The sequence below is a fragment of the Narcine bancroftii genome, chromosome 5 (genome assembly GCF_036971445.1).
Source record: "Narcine bancroftii isolate sNarBan1 chromosome 5, sNarBan1.hap1, whole genome shotgun sequence".
NCBI lineage: Eukaryota > Metazoa > Chordata > Chondrichthyes > Torpediniformes > Narcinidae > Narcine > Narcine bancroftii.
The window spans coordinates 207,842,699-207,864,010 of record NC_091473.1 but is presented as its reverse complement, the minus strand read 5'-3'; the positions used below and the strand labels follow the sequence as shown (position 1 = coordinate 207,864,010).

The 21,312-nt window shown below is 41.2% G+C and overlaps 1 protein-coding gene across 3 annotated transcripts in view; it reads right to left on the bottom strand.

The window, feature by feature from the left end:
* The window catches only part of LOC138764652 (uncharacterized), a 230,124-nt gene that overhangs the window by 11,800 nt on the left and 197,012 nt on the right, over positions 1–21,312 (bottom strand). For all 3 annotated transcript variants that reach the window (XR_011358251.1, XM_069940856.1, XM_069940857.1), the window contains one exon: positions 16,571–16,837. Coding sequence is in view for 2 of the 3 variants with exons in the window: in XM_069940856.1 (XP_069796957.1) it covers positions 16,608–16,837 (230 nt within the window). In the remaining variant the exon portion in view is untranslated. The remainder of the gene's footprint in view (positions 1–16,570; positions 16,838–21,312) is intronic.

Genomic DNA, 21,312 nt, shown 5'->3' with positions numbered 1-21,312 from the left:
GGCTGCTTTCTGCATGTGGAGAGGGTAAGAAACTTCATATTCCTGGGTCAAGTGCTCTGAAAATCCATCCTGAACCATGATGTCGATGCAATCATGTAGAAGGCTCGACAGCCACTATACTTCATGAGGAGTTTGTGGAGATTCGTGATGTCACCAAAGTCGCTTGCAAATTTCCACAGAAATTCTGTTTGGTATTGAGGTGCCAATGGACAGGACGGGAATAGGCGACTGAGGGTTGTAAACTCAACCAGCACCATCGTGGGCATTAGTCTTCACTCCATTAAGGGCATCTTTAAGAGGCAGTGCCTCAAGAAAGCAGTTTCTATCTTCAAGGACTCTCACCACCCAGGCCTTGCCCTTTTCTCACTGGGAGGAGGTGCAGGAGTCTGAAGACACACACACACACACACACAATGTTTCAAAAGCAGCTTCTCCCCCCACCATCATATTTCTGAATGGACAAGATCCTGTGCACATGGCTTCACTTTTCCTCTTTCTCGCTCTCATTATTTCTTTTACAATTTTGTATTTACAAAATTGTAATTGATAGTCATTTTGCACCTTGTTCTCCACAACCCTGCTGCCCTAAAACAACAAACCCTGATCCATGTTCGTGGCCAACCTGACTCTGACCCTGCGATGGAGGACGTGGATGTCAGGGTGAAGTGACGGAGTGTCTCCTTTGCCTCCATCTTCTCATCTGTGTGGAAGGGACTGAGTTACACTGCATGGATTGGAGGCGCAGAGGGTGCAGCGGTGCTGTTGAATGAAGTCACAAGTGCAGCTCATGAACTGGAAGTGATTTTTGGGAATGAGGGGGAGTTGGATTGTGAGATGCAGGTTCCCTCCTGAGCACTCTGTCCTCTTCCACTGGTTCCACCTCACTGGCATCTTCATTCTGGGACACCTGCTCCTGTTATTGGCACCAGTGTGGAAGTGAAGCAGGTCTCCATCTGTGCCACCGTCATGGTTATTTCCTTCTTATTTCCAGATCAGCCAATCACAGAATTACTCGCAGTTCTCAGCAGAAGAATTAATGTCAGAGAAGAAAAGGATTCAGTGACAAATTGTCGCCCTGCTGATTTTCAATCACATCTTTAGAGGGGTTAAGATCAGCTTGAAATACCTCTGGCTCGACCATTTCTGTGCCCACTTCCAATCCTCACTCTATCAACTTGGAACAGTTACTATCACTGTCAGGTCCATGTAGTGAGAGAACGGAGGAGGAAAAAGACACACGGAACCGTCTGTGACCTGTGCAAGACAGCACGGTAACAGACCATTTGGCCCAGTAGCCTGTGCCATCCAATTACACCCAATTAACCGACAACCTCCGCTACATTTCAAACAGTGCGAGAAAACCAGACCACGGGAGAACATACACTTTACAGACAGCGTGGGATTTGAACCCCAGTCCTGATCGCTGGCGCTGTAACAGCGTGACACTAACCACTACACCAACAGTGCTACCCTCATCGTTCTGCCTTTACCTGGTATGATTACTGTGTGAACTGGGGATCATGTCAAACAAACGTTAACCCTGATTCACTGGCAGCCAAAACGTGGACAGGGCCTATGAAGTTGGTGAAAGAAATGCCCTTCAACACCTGGCTGTTGAATCCTCTGTCATCGAACATTAGCGCTCAGGGTTGGGCCCTTCAGGCCTCCACTGTCTGTGCTGAACACAATGTCCCAATTAAGCCAGAACTCTGCTGCTGGCACATGATGCAGTTCCCTCAAGAAAAGAGAGAAGCAAGGAGTGATTTGCCCTATCACTGAGCAGAGGATGAGCAGGGAATCCAACAGACCAAGGTTTCCATCACAGCTGCTGAGATTAGAGTCTGTGTTCTGCCACAGCTCATACATCCATCTAACCCCCCTCCCCCCACCCTCTCTGCCTCTCTCCCCACCCCTACATTCCTTCTATCAGGGCCTTCTCTCCTCATCCTCTCCCTCTCTTACTTTTCCAGCCTTTCCCTGACCCTATTCTCCATCTCTTCCTCGTCTTTCATTGCACCTCTCTTCCCAGCTCTCTGGAGCCACCCATTTTTCCTCTCTCCCTCCTTTGTCACCCCACTCTTCCATTCCTCCCCTTTCCATTTTCTGCCACATCACATCTCTTGCCTCCTTCCCCTCTCCTCCCACTGCCTCTTTATTTCCCTTTATTTTTTTCTCCTTCACCCACCATCAAACTCACTCCCAGGAGCTGCTGTTTCCCAGGGACAGTGTTGGACCCCATCCTATTCCCTGTGGGCAGGTGAGTCAGATCATAAGGCTCAAAGAACCACTGTCTGCACTCCATGTCTCCATTCAGAATGGGAGCTGAATGCAGAGGATATTGGAGATGGGAAAGCCAAAATTGTGAGGCTTATATCCGATGGTCGTTGGGCTGGATCGTTTTAATGAAACTTGTCATGATACATGAAAAATGAAACCTGCTGGAATTGGGAGTTTAAATTCATGAAAGGGTGCACTGGAGGAGATAGAAACTGATGCATCATCTGTGCATTCCAAATAAGGGGGAAAACATTTCAATTAGACCCAGGCTATTCAGAGCACAGGAAATCCGGAACTCTTGCTGGAAAACTCTCAAGGATGGGGGTCAGTTGAAATTTTCTCCAGTGATGGAATTTTGTAAGATTTTGGTTGCCAGGGAAGGCAGATGGAGTTCAGATACATGTCAGCAACGAATAGGAGAAAGTGGAAGGCTGAACAACCTCCTTCTGATGCTCTCTGCATGGGACAAATTTCAACAGACTCTTTGTATGCAGCTGTCGATTGACCAGAGATGTGCTTGACATTTTCATTGTTGTGTGTGAAACTGGGCACTGATCTGGGGACTATTACCTTCACTTCAGACTTCCTGTAGGAGATGGCAGTGGGACTTAATCTGAGATGGGGACCTCCCAGTGGGAACAGGCTGCTAAAAAGAACAGGCATGCTGCTTGATGTATGGAAATGTGTTCCTGATTTAGTGATCAACACCAACAAACAATTCTCACCGTGCTAGAAAAAGATTAATGTGTTTGGATTGGTGAAGGCAGATAAGGATGCAAATGTGCTCAGCGTCTGTCCTGTGGAGAGAAACATCGCTAAACTACCTCGAGTCGAACTCAAATACTGGATTCATTTGAGAAGAAAAACAAACTTGGCTCAGATCAATGTTGCTTCTTAATTATTCTGCAACCAGGAAGTTTGGGGATATGACTTGATCCCATTAAAATGGAGGCTTCTGGCAAAATGTTCCAGGACAGATTCCACTCTGATACCTGAATAATCACATGAAAATGTATCCAGGTTTCCCCAGTTCTTGTGAAACAGGACACATCCAATAAGTAAATTCCTGATGTCAGTCTACTCAATCCTCAGTAAAGTGATGGACATGTTTGGCTGTGGGATCAAGTGCCACTTACTCACCATTCACCTCCTCACCAGTGACCAGTTTAGGTGTTACCTGGGCCACTTGGTTATTCAGCACATCTTTGCCTTTGTTCTCATGGGGACCAAAGAGCTGAATTCCAGAGATAAGCCAGAGAACTATGGGCTGGACAGATTTACACCAGTTGTAGATAAGAGGCTGGAGGGGATGCTGAGAGACAGGATCTACTTGCAGTTGGAAGGGGAGGCACTGATTAAAGATAGCACGGCTTCTTGCATGGGAACTTGAATCTTGTCACGTTAATTAAAATTTTGGAGGTGACCAGGAAAATTGCTGATGGCAGGACAACCCGTGTTTACCATGTGGAATTTATCAGCAAGGCCTTTGACAAGATCCAACATGGTCGGCTGAACTACATGGTGAATTTTCCATGGAATCAATTGGATACAGATTTGGGTTGATGATAAGAGGCAGAGGGACGTCGTGGAGGGTTCGAACACTGAACATCACAGCAAAGTACAGGCCCTTTGGCCCCCAATGTTATGCCATCCTGTATAAATAACTCAACAAGCTAAACCTTCGATGAGGAGTCACGTGATTCAGTAGTGGACGGTAGGGGAACTCCAGCCCTCTCCAGAAAAGTTAAAAAAAAGGTAGAGAAAAAACTAAGGCACTAACACAGAAAACATAACAAATTGAAAGTGAAAGTGTGGAGAAAATGGCAGCAAAGAAAGAAAAACCAAAAACAATGGAAGGAAAGAAGAAGGAAGGACGTCGGAAGAGGAAGGTGAAGGCCTTACCGGTCGAGGAAGCCCGCCATGGAGAGAGAAGCCTGCTCCCTGAGGTCAGTGGAAACCCTGAACTCAGGACTACAAAAATGGCTCATGGAGCCAAACAAAAGTGAGAATGCGCAATGCGCAAGACAAAAAAGAACACTGACGGGAGGGGGGACCAACTGAGGAGTAAATCTCCACAGTTGAAACAGACAAGTACAACACAACAGCAAGACTCTCAACAGGAAAACATAGAAAATAACGAGAACAAGAAGGAAGAGAATAAAAATAGGAAATCAAAGAAACAACAGATGACCAACCCAGAGAAAGAAGACCAACACCAAGACACTTTTAATAAAAATAAGGAGACCAAAAATACACAACAAAATAAAATAAACAACCCAACAAGAAAACCAGAAGAGACAGAGGTAAAGGACACAGATCCTGGAGTGGACCCAGAAGAAGAAGAGGAAGAACACAGAGAAATGGAAGATGAAGGGAAGGGCAAGTACATGGATATATCTTTTTTAAAGAATATATGGAAATGGTAAAAGAATGGCAATCACAAGAATTCTGTGAAATAAAAAGAAGAATAAAAAGTACAGAAGAAAAAATGAATAGATTAGAGATGATCATGACAGATATAGGAAAACGAGTAGACAAGGTGGAAGAACGAGAAACAGCCATAGAAATGGAAGTAGATGACTTAAAAAAGAAATTAGAAGAATCTGACAAAAATGTTAAAGAAGCACAGGAGCTGTTAGCTCAGAAGATAGACATAATGGAAAATTATAATAGAAGAAACAATATAAAGATAGTGGGCCTTAAGGAAGATGAAGAAGGCAAAAATATGAAAGAATTTATAAAAGAATGGATCCCCAGGGTCCTAGGAAGACCAGAATTACAGGAAGAAATGGAAATAGAAAGGGCACACAGGACATTAACCCCTAAACCACAACCACAACAAAAACCAAGATCCATTCTAGTAAAATTCCTAAGATATACAACAAGAGAAAATATATTGGAGAAGGCAATGAAAAAAATAAAAGAAGACAAAAAAACCACTGGAATACAAAGGTCAAGAATTTTTTTTCTATCCAGATATAAGTTTTGAACTCCTGAAGAAGAGGAAGGAGTTTAATGCAGCAAAAATGATCCGATGGAATAAAGGTTATAAATTTATGTTAAAATACCCAGCGGTATTTAAAATACTTATCCCGGGGCAGCAAGGCAAACTATAATATATGTTCAGGTATCTTCTCCCCTATTTTATCTAGTTCTAATCTGGTCAAATCTGGTTTTTCCCTTGTTTGATAAAAATCTGATCTGAATCTTAATTGTGTGGCTCTATAATAATTCTTAAAGTTTGGTAGTTGTTTGTACCATTCTTTTAATTTATCTAGTGCTATCCTCAGTTTCCCCCCTTTCCATAAGAATTTCCTTATTATTTTCTTTAACTCCTTGAATAATTTCTCTGTTAGGTGAATTGGTAATGACTGAAATAGGTATTTTATCCTTGGGAAAATGTTCATTTTAATACAGTTTATCCTTCCTATCAGTATTAGTGGTAAGTCTTTCCAATGCTCTAAGTCGTCTTGTAATTTTTTGATTAATGGATGATAATTTAGTTTATATAGATGGCCGAGATTTTTATTTAGTTGTACACCTTGGTATCGCATTGCTTGTGTTTGCCATCTAAATGGTGATTCTTTCTTGAACTTTGTGAAATCCGCATTATTCATTGGCATTGCTTCACTTTTATTTGGTTGATCCTGAACCCCGATATTTCTCCACATTCCTTCAATTTCCTATGTAATTCTTTTATTGATATTTCTGGTTCTGTTAAGTATATTATAATGTCATCTGCAAATAGACTGATTTTTTTCTTCTCTTTTATTTTTATCCCTCTCATTTTATTTTCTGTTCTTATCAGTTCTGCTAGTGGTTCTATAGCTAATGCGAACAGTGAGGGAGATAGTGGACATCCCTGCCTTGTTGATCTGCTTAAGTTAAATTGTTTTGATATATATCCATTTACTGTCACTTCCGCCAATGGCCCCTTATATAATGCTTTAATCTAATTAATATATTTCTCTGGTAGGCTGAATTTTTGTAGTACTTTGAATAAATAATTCCATTCTACTCTGTCAAAGGCCTTCTCTGCGTCGAAAGCAACTGCTACTGTTGGAGTTTTATTTCCTTCTACTGCATGAATTAAGTTAATAAATTTACAGATATTGTCCGTTGTTCGTCTTTTTTTAATAAATCCAGTTTGGTCTAGATTTACTATTTTTGGTACATAGTCGGCCAATCTGTTTGCTAATAGTTTAGCTATTATCTTATAATCTGTGTTAAGTAGAGATATTGGTCTATATGACGCTGGTGCTAGTGGATCTTTCCCTGTCTTTGGTATTACTGTAATTATTGCTGTTTTGCATGAATCTGGTATGTTTTGTGTCTTATCAATCTGGTTGATTACTTCCAGGAGGGGAGGAATTAATAAGTCTTTAAATATTTTATAGAATTCTATTGGGAATCCATCCTCTCCTGGTGTTTTATTGTTCGGTAGTTTTTTAAATATCTCCTGTAATTCTTCTATTTCAAATGGTTTTATTAATTTATTTTGCTCCTCTGTTTGTAATTTCGGTAGTTCAATTTTAGTTAGAAATTCATCTATTTTGTCTTCTTTCCCTTTGTTTTCAGTTTGATATAGTTGCTAGTAGAATTCCCTGAAGTTTTCATTGATCTCCATTGGATTAAATGTAATTTGTTTGTCCTTTTTCCTTAATGCCAATACCATTCTTTTAGTTTGTTCTGTCTTAAGCTGCCACGCTAGAATTTTGTACAATTTTTTCCTAGCTCATAATATTTCTGTTTTGTCTTCATTATGTTCTTCTCCACCTTATATGTTTGTAGTGTTTCATATTTTATTTTTTTTTGTCTGCCAATTCTCTTCTTTTAGTTGTATCTTCCTTTATTGCTAATTCTTTTTCTATATTTGTTATTTCCCTTTCCAGCTGTTCTGTTTCCCGATTGTAGTCCTTCTTCATCTTAGTTATATAACTTATTATTTGCCCTCTGATTAACGCTTTCATTGTGTCCCATAGTATAAACTTATCTTTCACTGATGCCGTATTTATTTCAAAGTACATTTTAATTTGTCGTTCAATGAATTCTCTAAAATCCTGTCTTTTAAGTAGCATGGAGTTTAATCTCCATCTATACATTCTTGGTGGGATGTCCTCTAGCCCTATTGCCAATAACAGGGGTGAGTGGTCCGATAATAGTCTAGCTTTATATTCCGTTTTCCTAACTCTCCCTTGAATGTGGGCTGATAACAGGAATAGGTCTATCCTTGAGTATGTTTTGTGTCTACCCGAATAATATGAATATTCCTTTTCCTTTGGGTGTTGTTTCCTCCATAGATCCAAAAGTTGCATTTCTTGCATCGATTTAATTATAAATTTGGTTACTTTGTTCTTTCTGTTAGTTTTTTTTCCAGTTTTATCCATGTTTGAGTCCAAATTAAGGTTAAAATCTCCTCCTATTAGTATGTTCCCTTGCGTATCTGCTATCTTCTAAAAGATATCTTGCATAAATTTTTGATCTTCTTCATTAGGTGAGTATACATTGAGTAAATTCCAAAATTCTGAATAAATCTGACATTTTATCATTACATATCTCCCTGCTGGATCTATTATTTCCTCTTCTATTTTGATTGGTACATTTTTATTGATTAATATAGCTACTCCTCTGGCTTTTGAATTGTATGATGCTGCTGTTACATGTCCAATCCAATCTCTCTTTAATTTCTAGTGTTCCACTTCAGTTAGATGTGTTTCTTGTACGAATGCTATATCAATTTTTTCTTTTTTCAGTAAATTTAACAGTTTCTTCCTTTTGATTTGGTTATGTATTCCATTAATATTTAAAGTCATATAGTTCAACATAGTAATTTCATACTTTGTTTATCTTTCCTTTCCGTTTCCTCATCACCACCTTCCCTTCTTATCCATTTCTGCTTTTTTTTTGAACACATTATAAGACAACATTTCTAAAACAAAATATTTCCACTATTCTCAGATCTAAAATTCCTTTAACCCCAATAGTCTGTCCCCTTTCTGAGTTGCCCTTTGTCCCTTGTCAGGCAACCACATCTCCCCTCTCCATTTGGATTTGCGAATCCGCTCGCAAGTGTCAACTGATTTCGCAGTGACTGTTATTTTTCCCCACCCAGCCCCCCCAGAAAAGATTTTAATCTTCATATATAACAAAGGTCACTCTCTTAATTCCCTCCTTACTTCATTTCTTCCCTTTCTTTCCCTTCTTAGTTCTTACTTATACTCTATATTTTTTTATATATACATATATAGTTTGTTGTCATTTTTGTTCTTGTTACATCTCTTCATCTCTCTGTCTGTTTTGTAATTGTTCTGCAAATTTTCGTGCCTTTTCCGGATCCGAGAAATGGGATGAAAAATTGGTGCAATGTAGGAATTCACCGGTATTGAATCATCTGCTCAACATTTGGAAGAAGATTCATGTAGAAAGGAATAAAACAAATTACCAACTACCAAAACTAATATTGGTGGAAAATCAACTAATCCCTTTCACAATAGATAACCTTTCCTTTAGAGAATTGGAGAGAAAAGGGATCAAAAGAATAGAAAATTGTTTTTCGAGAAATAAATTATTATCCTTTGAACAAATGAAGGATAAATATAGTATAACTCACGATACAATGTTTGCATACCACCAACTGAAAACCTACTTGAAGGACAAATTGGGAAACAGTCTGAGGTTACCAGAAGGAAGCAATTTTGAATATGTGATTACAGACACAATGATAATTAAAAAATTTGTAACAAACATGTACATCAAACTGCAAGAAAAGGAGAACAAGAAAACAAATGGTAAACCTAAACAAAAATGGGAACAAGATCTAAACATAAAGATAAAGAATGAAACATGGGAAAAGCTACGCTCCGGAACTATGAGAAATACAATAAACACGAGGTTACGCATGATACAATATAACTGGATACACAGGCTATACATCACACCTCAAAAGTTAAATAAATGGACCCAACAGTATCAGACAGATGTTTTTGCTGTAAAAAGGAAACGGGAACAACAATTCTTGCAATTTGGACATGTGAAAAAGTGAAAACATTTTGGGAAGATCTAAACCAGATATTGAATAAAATCACTAAAAGCAATGTACCAAAAAACCCAGAGATCTTCCTCCTAAGTAATATAAGAAATAAAGAATTTGGACTCGATGTGCATGGAGCACAAAAAAGATTTGTTATGATAGCCCTAGCTGTAGCAAAAAAGTGTATTATGTCAGCCTGGAAATGAGAAGACAAATTGAGAATGCAACAATGATATATAGAAATGAATAAATGTATTCTATTAGAAAAAATAACCTATAATTTAAGAAATAACATCACAATATTTGAACAAATATGGGAGCCATACATGAAATACAATAGAGAAATCCTACCATGGACTTCCACCACCTAAAATGACAGAAGGAGAAGACAATGAAAAGAACTGACTCAGTAAAATTTCTTGTTTAATTTTATTAAGTGACAACATTGTTTGACGGGTTTAATGTATCTTATAGATTGAACTTCAAATAAATGGGAAAGGGGGTGAGGGAGGGAGGGAAGGGAGGGAGGAAAAGGGGGGAGAAAATGACACTGTATATATTCAAGAAAAAAAAAGGTCTGTATGTATCTTGGTCAATATGGTTTATAGTGTGAAAAATAAAAAAATTTAAAAAAACAAGCTAAACCTTCCCTGCATCACACCCTCTATTTAGCTTGTGTCCAAGAGTCTTTTAAATGCCCCTATTCTATCAACCTCCCCCACTACCCTGGCAATGAATTCCAGGCACCCACTGCTCTTTGTGTCAAAACCTACCCCTGATGTCACCCTTAAAATTTCCTCCCCTCACCTTTATACCGATGTCCTCTGGTATTTGCTTCTGTCGTTCTGGGAAAAAGGTGCTGGCTCTCCATCCTATTGATGCCACTCGTAATCTTATAAAACTTTTATTCAGTCACCTCTCATCCTTCATCGCTCCAAAGCGAAAAACCCAAGATATGTTAACCTTGCCTCATAAAACTTGTTCTCCAATCCAGGCAACATCCCATACTCTCTCCACCCTCTCTTAAGCTTCCACATCCTTCCTACAATGAGACGACAAGGACTGAACACCATATCCCAAGTGTGGTCAAACCAGAGTCTTATAGTGATGCAACATTACCTCTCAACTCTTGAATTCAATCCCCCTACTAATAAAGGCCAGCACACCATAACCCTTCTTATGTTCCCTATCAACCTGCACCTTGGAAGATCTACAGATATGAACCACGAGGTCCCTCTGTTCTTCCACATTATTAAAAATCCTGCCATTAACCATTCATTCCGCCTTCAAGTCCAACATTACAAATTGCATCATTTCACACCACTGCCACTTCTCCGTACATCGCTGCATCCTGTATATATCCTTTTGTAACTTATCGTAACCGTCCACATTATCCACAACACCTCCAACCATTGGGTCATCTGCAAACATTCTAAACTAACCTTCTAATTCTTTGTCTAGGTCGTTTATAAAAATCATAAAAAGCAGAGATTCCAGAGAACTTCGCTGGTCACTGATCTCCAATCAAAATTCTGAATCCACAAAGATAAGTTTCCATGGCTCTCATGCCCCTTGACTTTTTGAATGAGTCTACCTTGGGTGACCTTGTCAATTGCCTTACTAAAATCCACAGACTCCGCATGAATTGCCCTGCCTTCATCAATTTCTATTGTTCCTTCCTCAAAAAAGTCAATTCGGTTCGTGATGCATGACCTGCCCTTCACAAAGTTCTCCTGATTATTCCAGAGCAGACTAGGCTTCCCTGAAGGCTTGGAAATGCTGTTCAGAAGAATCCTCTCCAATACTTTGCACACCACTGATGTCAGATTCACTGGATTCTCCCTATAACCTTCCTTAAACAAGGGTTTACATTTACCATTCTCCAATCCACTGTACCTTCTCTTTGGTCAGAGAGGATGTCAAGATTATTGTCAATGACCCAGCAATCTCATCCCTCACTTCCTGTCATAATCTGGGCTATATCTCGCCTAGTCACGGGAACATCAATCCTAGTGTTTTTACAAAGATTCTGCACGTTCTCTTTCTTACCCTCACCTTGCACCAGCACAGAAACTTGTTTTATATAGACCTCACATTATTTAAGATCCCCCTCTCTGCTGAACACTGAAGCAAACTACTCATTTAGGACCTCCTCTCTGCCTCCAGGCACACGTTGCCTCCTTTATCCTGAAGCAGCCCTACCTTCACTGGAGTCATCCTTCTGTTTTTTTTTTATGAGCATAGAAAGCCTTTTGGTTTTCCTTAATCCTTCTTGCCAAGACAGTCTCCTGCCTAACTTCTAGCTATCCTGAGTCCTTTCTTCAGTTCCTTTCTGGCTACCACATAATTCTCATGAACTCTTCCTGTCTTTTGCTTGCTAAACTTTATATAAGCCTCCTTCTTCCTCTAAACTCATTGTCTCACCTCTTTAGTCAAGCACACTTCCTTTTTCCTCTCATCTTTTCCCTGTCTCAATGGGACAAACGCATCCAGAACCCCACACGTGGACCCTAAACATCCTCCGCATTTCTTCTGTGCTTTTCTCTGAGAACAGTCACTGTCATTGAAATATACCCCATCATGAATTCTGTCGCCTTACCAGGCTTATCACCCAGGACTAGATCCAGAATGGCCTCTCCTCTAATCGGCTGGTTCACATACTGTGTCAGGAATCCTTCTTGGACACCCTTGACAAATTCTGCTCCAGCTCTTCCTTTTGCAGTAAGGAAGCCGCAGTCAATATGAGGGGCGTTGAAGTTTCCCATAGCGACAAGCCAGTTATTTCTGCACTGTTTCACAATCTGCCAGCTTATCTGCTCCACAATGTCCTAAGGGCTACACAAATATGAATATAATAGTTGAAATTTGTGGAACAAATTTAAGGCAAACATTTAGGGGGTTGACTATTACATACACAATACTTTCAACTGCAGTAAGTAACTGTGTCGCTTGAGGCGTCAGGAGCTCAGGTGTGGAGGCGGGTTGCTGGGATCGGGTTGTAAGTCCACATTGACAGCTTTGTCAGCTCAGATGGGCAGGCGGCTGGGACCAAGGTGACAGTCCGTGGTCTGAGCATCTGGAGCTGGGATGGGCAGGCTGGTAGCCGGGGTCTAGGCGAGAGTCCATTGTCGGGACATCAAGAGCTCCGATGGGTGGACAGACGGGGCCAGGAATACGGTGGGCTTGAATTTTACACACAAAATATACAAAAATTCGGATGTTTGGGCTAAAAACTGGTGGGTTGACTTTTACATGCTTTCGACTATTTCACACGTTTATCCAGAGTTTGGGGTACATAGACTATTTCCAACAGAGTGATTAACATAGAACAATACAGCACAGTACAGGCCCTTCGATCCTCGATGTTGTGTCGACCCATATATCCCTTCCTAATAACAAGTACTAAAACATTCTTACCCTATAACCCTCTATTTTTCTTTCATCCGTGTGTCTGCCAAAGAATGTCTTAAGCGTCCCAAATGTTTCAGCTTCCACCACCATCCCCGGCAAGGAATTTCTGGCACCCACAACTCTCTGTGTTTAAAAAAAATCTTACTCTGAACTTCCTCCCTTAAATTTGTACAGAAAGATGTCCTCTGGTGTTTGCTGATCCTGCCCAAGAAAACAGGTGCTGGCTTTCCACGCTATCTATTGCCTCTCACAATCTTGCAGACCTCTATCAAATCTCCTCTCATCTTTCTACCATCCAAAGAAAATTGTCCCAGCTCTGCTAAACTTGCCTCATAAGATTTGTTTCCCAATCCAGACAACAGCCTAATAAATCTCGTCTGCACCCTCTCCACAGCTTTCACATCCTTCCTATAATAGGGTGACCAGAACAAATAAGTGTGATCTTACTAAACATTTGTAGAATTGCAACATGACTTCTCTATTCCTGAATTCAATTCCCCGATTAATGAATCCAAGCATCCCATAGACTTTCTTAACTATCCAATCAATGTCTGTGGTGAGCTTGTGGGATGTATGCATTTGCATCCGTTCCTTCTGTTCATCTGCACTCTTAAGTAACCAACAATTAACCCTGTTCTCAGGTTTCTTTGTTCTTCCATTTTATTTATGTACAAGAGTTTGTTTCAGGCATGGCAGGTGAGCTCAGACCTGTATCATGCTCCTCCTATTCTATGTGGGAACTCAGGGATACTGTAAGTGTCCCTGGGGACTACGTGTGCAGGAAGTGTGTCCAGCTGCAGCTTCTGTTTGACCACATGACGGCACTGGGGTTGCGCGTGGACTCACTTTGGAGCATCTGGGATGCTGAGATGGTGGTGGATAGCACCTTAGTGAATTGGTCACACTGCAGTTTCAGAGGGTAGAGAAAGATAGGGACTGGGTGACCAACAGTAATAGGAAGGAGCACAGGAGTCTTCTGTGGTCATCATCCTCCAAAAGAGATATGCCATTTTTGATATTGTTTGGGGAGATGACCCCCAGGATCATCAGTATCCAGGATCATGGTACCGTGAGTCATTCTGCTGTGCAAGAGAGCACGAAAAAGAGTGGAAGGGCAATAGTGATCCATTGGAAGGGGAATAGACTGAAGTTTCTGTGACTGCAACGGAACTCCCGGTCGGTCTGTTGCCTCCAGGTGCAAGGGTCAAGGACGTCTCGGAGCGGCTGCAGGACATTCTGAAAGGGTCAATTGTTGTGGTCCATATTGGTAATATCAATTAAGGGAAAAAAATGGGATGAGGTCCCATAAGATACATTTAGGGAGCTAGGAAATAAATTAAGGAGTAGGACCTCAGGGGTAATAATCTCTGTATTGTTACCAGTGCCACGAGCTAGCAAGAGTAGAAATAACAGGATAGTTTGAACAAATATGTGGCATGAACAGTGGTGTAGGAAAGAAGGTTTCAGATTCCTAAGACATTGGAATGGGTTGTGGGACAGGTGGGACTGGTACAAACTGGGCGGTCTACATCTGGGCAGGCCGGGACCAATGTTCTTGGGAGTTGGTTTGCTTCCACTGTTGGGGAAGGTTTAAACTTATGTTGCAGGGGGATGGGAACAAGCGCAGAGAGACAGAAGGGTGTAATATGAGGGTGGAAGCAAAAGATAGCAAGGTGAAAATCAAAAGTAGCAGTTGGGTAAACCCTGGGCAAAAATCAAAAACGGCCACTTCTCAACATAATGGGAAAAGGGATAAAAGTGTGGCAGAAGCAAGCCTGAAGCCTTTGTGTCTCAATGCAAGGAACATTCACAATAAGGTGGATGAATTGAATGTGGAGATAGCTATTAATGACTATGATTTAGTCGGGATCACAGAGACATGGCTTCAGGGGGATCGAGACTGGGAACTCAACATTCAGGGATATTCAGTATTCTGGAGGGTTGGACAGAAAGGAAAAGGAGATGGGGCAGTATTGTTGGTTTGAGGAGGTAAATGCAATAGAAAGGAAGGACATTAGCTTCGAGGATGTGGAATCGATATGCGTCGAGCGGAGAAGTACCAAGGGGCAGAACTCGCTAGTGGAAGTTGTGTACAGGCCACCTAACAGTAACAGTGAGGTGAGAGATGGCATTAACCATGAATTTGGTAGTGTGTGCAACAAAGGTACAACACTTATAATGGGTGACTTTAATCTACATGTAGATTGGGTGAACCAAATTGGTCAGGGTAACGAGGAAGAGGATTTCTTAGAATGTATGCGCGATTGTTGTCTAAACCAGGATGTGGAGGAACCAGCAAGAGGACAGGCCATTCTAGACTGGGTATTGAGTAATGTTAATTAGCAATCTTGTTGTGAGAAGCCCCTTGGCCAAGAGTGAGCACAATATAGTGGAATTCTTCATTAAGATGGAGAGTGACCGAGTGAATTCAGATACAAAGGTTCTGAACTTAAAGAAGGGCAACTTTGATGGTATGAGACGTAAATTGGCAAATGTACTTAAAGGATCAATGATGGAAATGCAATGGCGATCATTTAAAGATAGCTTGGCTGAAATACAACAATTATACATCCCAGTTTGGGAAAGAATAAGTCAAGGAAGGTGCTGCATCCATGGCTAAGGGAAATCAGAGAGGGAATCAAATCCAAAGAAGCAGCATATAAATTAACCAAAAGATAAACAATATTCCTGAGGACTGGGAGAAATTCAGAGTTCAACAGAGGAGGACAAAGGGATTCATGAGGAAAGGTCAAATGGATTATGAGAGAAAGGTGTCAGGGAACATAAAAAATGACTGTAAAAGCTTTTATTAGGACTTAAAGAGAAAGAGATTAGCTAAGACAAATGTGGCTAAGGGGATCAGGGGGTATGGGGAGAAGGTAGGTACTGGGTACTGAGTAGACAATCAGCCATGATCAAAATGAATGGTGGTGTAGGCTTGAAGGGCCAAATGGCCGACTCCTGCACCTAGTTTCTATATTTCTGGTACAGCTCAAAAACAGGATGTTAGGCCCTTCTCGTCTGTACCTGACTATTATTCTGCCTTGTTCCACTGACCTCCACCCAGACTATAACCCTCCATTACACTCATATAGATGTAAAGTACCTGTCCAAATTCTTAATTTTAATTATTTTTTTATTTTTCACACTGTGAACCATATCAACCATAATAACGTTTCTCATTAAATATACACAGTGGCATTTTCTCCCTTTTTTCCCCCTTTCCCTCCCTCCCCCCTTCCACCCCCCTCCAAAACCAATAAATATTCAACATATACGACACAATAAAACCATAAAACAGGGGTGTCAAACTCAAATTCACGGAGGGCCAAAATTAAAAACTTGGACTAAGTCGAAGGCCGAACTAAATATTTATTGAAAATTTTCAACAACATCTGCAGGTTTTCTCTTCTTTCAACATATGTAATGTTAAACTTTTTCTTATTAAAATAAATGTTTAATAATAGTTTTGGATAAACTCTTTCCAGAAGCATGAACAAATGAGAAATAAAATATTCAATAAATAATATTTCTCTATAGCGGATTTGTCAAATGTTGCTAGTGGCTGTCGAATAGTAAAATCTGAGGGCTATGGAGAATGTGGGAGAATAACATGATTCCTGAAACAATCAAATGGGTGACTGATTGTGGGCATGAACTCTAGCAGGGTTATTTGCCATGCCCTTTTTCCATTGGTACAGATATCCTTTGATTTACACACTTTTCAAGTTTTATGCCTAATGAGCTTGTATCCAGGTGCAGGACCATTTTTAACCAGGAATATATTTATAACTGTGACATGAAACAATTGGAAGATCATTTTATCCTGAGATTAAAATTCATAATACTTACTCAGGCCTGTTTGCGGGAGGGCGGGGTTTGCGGGCGATCAGGTTGGACAACGACAGTGCGGGGGCATCGGCTCTCGCTGCAGGGCGGCATCTTGGCGGATCAGCAGCCCCGTCACCGTGAGTCGCGGGTCGTCCTGCGGCAGGGAGGGGGAGTGGGCAACGGTCCTGGCGAGGTCAGGCCCGAGGCCTCCGGTTCCGGGCGCTGGGAAGCGGCCTTGGCTTCCCCTGACATCGGCCAGGCCCCAAAACCAGAGTCCACGGTGAGACCCTGCAACGTAAACAGAGGAAGTGAGGGCGATTAGCGGGCTGACGCCAATGCATTCTGGGATTTATAGTATTAGCTGTGCATGCGCTATACTGGCGCGGCGGCCAGCGGGCCACCTCTAATACATTTTTGAAATGATCTTGCGGGCCAAATATAATTATATCGCAGTCCAAATTTGGCCCGCGGGCCAGAGTTTGACATGTGTTCCATAAAACAATGTCTTCACACAAAGGAAAATGAACAAGAAAAATGTGTCTTCTACTTTTACACACTCAATCTAATAGTTTTTATCATCTTATCATTTTAGGAGATGGAGGTCCGCGGCAAGCTCTCTCTGGTTTGTATCTAACCCACCTTCAGTTCAAAAAAGCCTATTTACATTAACTATATGCCTCATAATTTTAAATACCTCGATCAAATCTCCCCTCATTCTTCTCTGCTCCAGGGAATAAATTCCTAACCTCTTTAACCTTTCCCTGTTACTCAGTTCCTGCTTATGTTAACATCCAAGTAAATCTTCTCTGCACATTTTCAATCGTATTGATATCTTTCTGTCGTTCGGTGACCAAAACTGCACACAGTACTTCAAACTTGCCCTCACCAATCTCAATACAACTCGAAAATGACATCCCAAATCCTATATTCAATACTTAGATTTATAAAGGCCAATATGACAAAAGCTCTCTTTGCAACATTTTTCCACGTGTGACACACTTTCAGAAAATTATGTATCTGTATTCCCAGATCCCTCTGTTCGATCACATTCTTCAGTGCCCTATTATTTACCATGTATGCCGTTTCTCAGTTGTCCCTTGAAAATTCATCGGGGTGGCATGGTTAGTGTAGGGGTGTCGCCCTTAGTGTAACAGTTAGGGGACAACACCATTAGATCAACACTGTTACAGCTCCAGGGATCTGGACCAGTGATTGAATTCTATGTTGTGTGTAAGGAGTATGTACGTTCTCCCCATGTCTGAGTCAGTTTTCCCGGGTCCCCGTTTTCCTCCCAACTTTCAAAACTTACCATGAGTTGTAGGTCAATTGGGGGTAATTGGGCAGCATGGGCTTATGGGCCAAAAGGGCCTGTTACCATGCTGTATGTCGAAATTAAATTAAAATGCAACACCTCACGCTTGTCTGCATTAAACTCCATCTGCCATTTTTCAGCCCATTTCAGCTGGTCCAGATCCCTCTGCAAATTTGAAAGCTTTCCTCGTTGTCCACAACACCTCCAAGTTTGCTGATCTAATTCACCACATTACCTTTGCTATAGATAACAAACAATAATGGTCACAGAGCCAGTCCCTGAGGTACATCACTAGTCACAGGCCTCCATTCTAAGAAGCAATCAATCATCCACTACCACTCTCTGCCTTCTCCTGTATAGCCAATCTTGAATCCTGTTTACTCCCTCACCATGAATATTAAGTGTCTGAACCTTCCTGACTAACCTGCCATGTGGGACCTTGTAAAAGGCCTTAACTAAATTCCATGGAGATAACATCCACAGCCTTACCTTCATCAACTTTTCTGCTCAAAAAACTCTGAAACATTGGTTAAACGTGACCTTCCACAAACAAAGCCATGTTGACGATCCCTAACCAGTCCCTCACTATCCAAATACTTGTATATCCGATCTCTTAGAACACCTTTCAGTCATTTACCTACTACTGATGTCAGGCTCTCACCAGCTGATGATTTTCACGGTCACTTTTGGAACTTCCTTTAAACAACGGAACAACATGAGCTACCCTCCAATGATCCGGCTCCACACACGTGGCTGAGGACATTTTAAATATTTCTGCCAGAGCTCCTGCAATTTCTACACTAGCCTCCCTCAAGGCCCAAGGGAATATCTTGTCAACCATGGGGATCAATCCATCCTTATTTGCTTTACAACAGGAAGCACCACCTCCTCTTAACTCTGCTTGTTTGCCTATTTCCCTGGATTCTGTGCCAGTTTCCTGATTCAATAGTGATACAAAATGCCTATTTAAGACCTCCCCATCTCTTCTGGCTGCATGTATAGCTGATCAATCTGATCTTCAAGGGGACCAATTGTGACCCTACTTTCCTTTTGCATTTAGTAAAGCTGTAGAAACCTTAAGGATTTTCCATCTCATTGTTTGCCAAAGCAACCTCATGTCTTCTTTTAGTCTTCCTGATTTCTTTCTTTTTTCTTGCATTTATCATACTTCTCAAGAACTTCATTTACTCCGTGTTGTCTATACCTGTTATTTATCTCTCTCTTCCTCCAAACCAGATCCCCAGTATCCCTCATAAACCAAGGTTTCATATGCCTGTTAAGTTTGCTTTTAATCCTGACAGGAACATACAAACAATGTGCTCTCAAAGTTTCACTTTTAAAGGTCTTATACTTACCTTGCACATCTTTGCCAGAAAACAACTTATCCCAATCTACATGTTCTAGATCTTTTCTCATTTCCTCAAAATTGGTCTTGCTCCAATTTACAATCTCAACTCGAGGCCCAGACCTATCCTTCTCCATAATTAACTTGCGATGCATAACATTATGATCATTGGTCTCAAAATATTACCCTGCACATATTTCTGTCACCTGTCTAGTCTCGTTCCCTAATAGGAGATTCAATATTGCATTCTCTCTAGTTGATACCTCTGTATATTAATTGAGAAAACTTTCCTCAACACATTTGACAATCTTCAAGCCATCCAGCTCTTTTACAGTAATGGGAGCCCCAGTCAATATGTGGACAGTTAAAATCTCCTCCTATCACACCTTTATGTTTCCTGCAGCTGTCTGCTATCTCTCTACACATTTGCTCTTCCAATTCTCGTTGAGTATTGGGCAGTCTATAATATAACTCCATGAGGGTGGTCATACCTTTCCCAGACCTCAGCTTGACCCATATAGCCTCAGGAGAGGAGTCTTCTGTTCTGTCCTGTCTGAGCACATCTGTGCTATTTTCCTTGATGAGCAATGCTCCTCTTCCCCCTTTCATCCCCCTGTTCTATCAATAGAAGCCCAGAACATTGAGCTGTCAGTCCTGCCCCTTATGCAGTCAAATTTCACAAATGGGCACAATGTCATAATCCACATGCCAATCTTTGCTCTAAGCTCGTCTGCCTTTCCAATAATACTTCTGCATAGAAATAGATGCACTTGAAAACTCTGACATTTCCTGTAATCTTGAATCTTCAGTCCATCTCTTTCCTCCTTCACTCCCATATCTGATCTGGCATCCTGGTTCCCATCGTCCTGCTAATCTAGTTCAAGTGAGATGGGGGTTAATACCTCCAAGTAACGTTAGTGAGACAGCAGAAATATTAAATCATCAGGTCAGTGTTTTCTGAGATTGGATGATTAGGTGAGCATGTTAAGAACAGAACAATAAAGGGATCAGTGTTTTTTGGAAAAATAGCTGTGAATTCTGATGTTTGGTAACTGCTTTTAATATTTCAAATTTCATGAAGTTTGGAGCAATTCCCTTCGATGAGATACAGAAAATGTATTTCCTACATTCAGGAAGGTAGAGCAGGAAGTCTGCAATCACAGGCCACTTGGCTGAACATCTGCCATCAGTAAAATATTCACAAGAAACAGAAGTAGGCCATTCAGCCCATCACATCTGTTCCGCAACTCCACACCGAGCTAAACCTTTCTCGCGTCTAGTTCCAATTTCCGGCCTTTTCCCCATTAACCTTGATACTCTGACTAATTAGATACTTCCTTTAACTCCTCCAATGATCGGGCCTCCACGACTTTATGTGGCAATGAATCCCACAAATCCACAACCCCCTGGCTAAGGAAATTTCTCCTCCTCTCTGTTTTAAATGGGTTCCTTCTAATTCTAAGACTGTGTCCTCTTGTCCTCCAAGGGAAATATTTATTCACTTCTACTCTGTCCAATCCTTTCAGCTTTCAAAATGTTTCTGCGAGATCCCTTCTTATTCTTCTATTCTCCAATGAATACAGTCCAAGAGCTGCTAAGCGCTCCTCATGTGTTAGCCCTTGCATTCCAGGAATCATCCTGGTAAATCTTCTCCGTACTCTCTCCAACATCATTACATCCCTGCGAGAGCAGACTGGAGAATCCAGCAGTAAACCTACATAATCACAGAAAGAACACACAACCCCTGCTTGGAATTCTTTGAATACGTGACATGAGTTGCAGAGAATGGGTAGCCGGTGGATGTACTCTACTCAGATTGCAGAAGACAAGGATCATTTAAATTTAAATATACAGCACAGGAACAGGCTATTTCAGTCCACGGGTCCAATTTACACCCAATTAACCGACACCAGTGGTAAGTTTTTAATGGTGGGAGGAAACTGGAGACCCTGGGAAAAATCCACACAGACTCCGAGAGAACGTACAAACGCCTTAACGACAGCGCGGGATGACAACCCTGGTCTTGATTGTTGGCGCTGTAAAGGCATTGCACTAACTGCTACGCCAACCGTGCTGCCCAGTTACCTCCTTAGCCCTGAGCTTCAT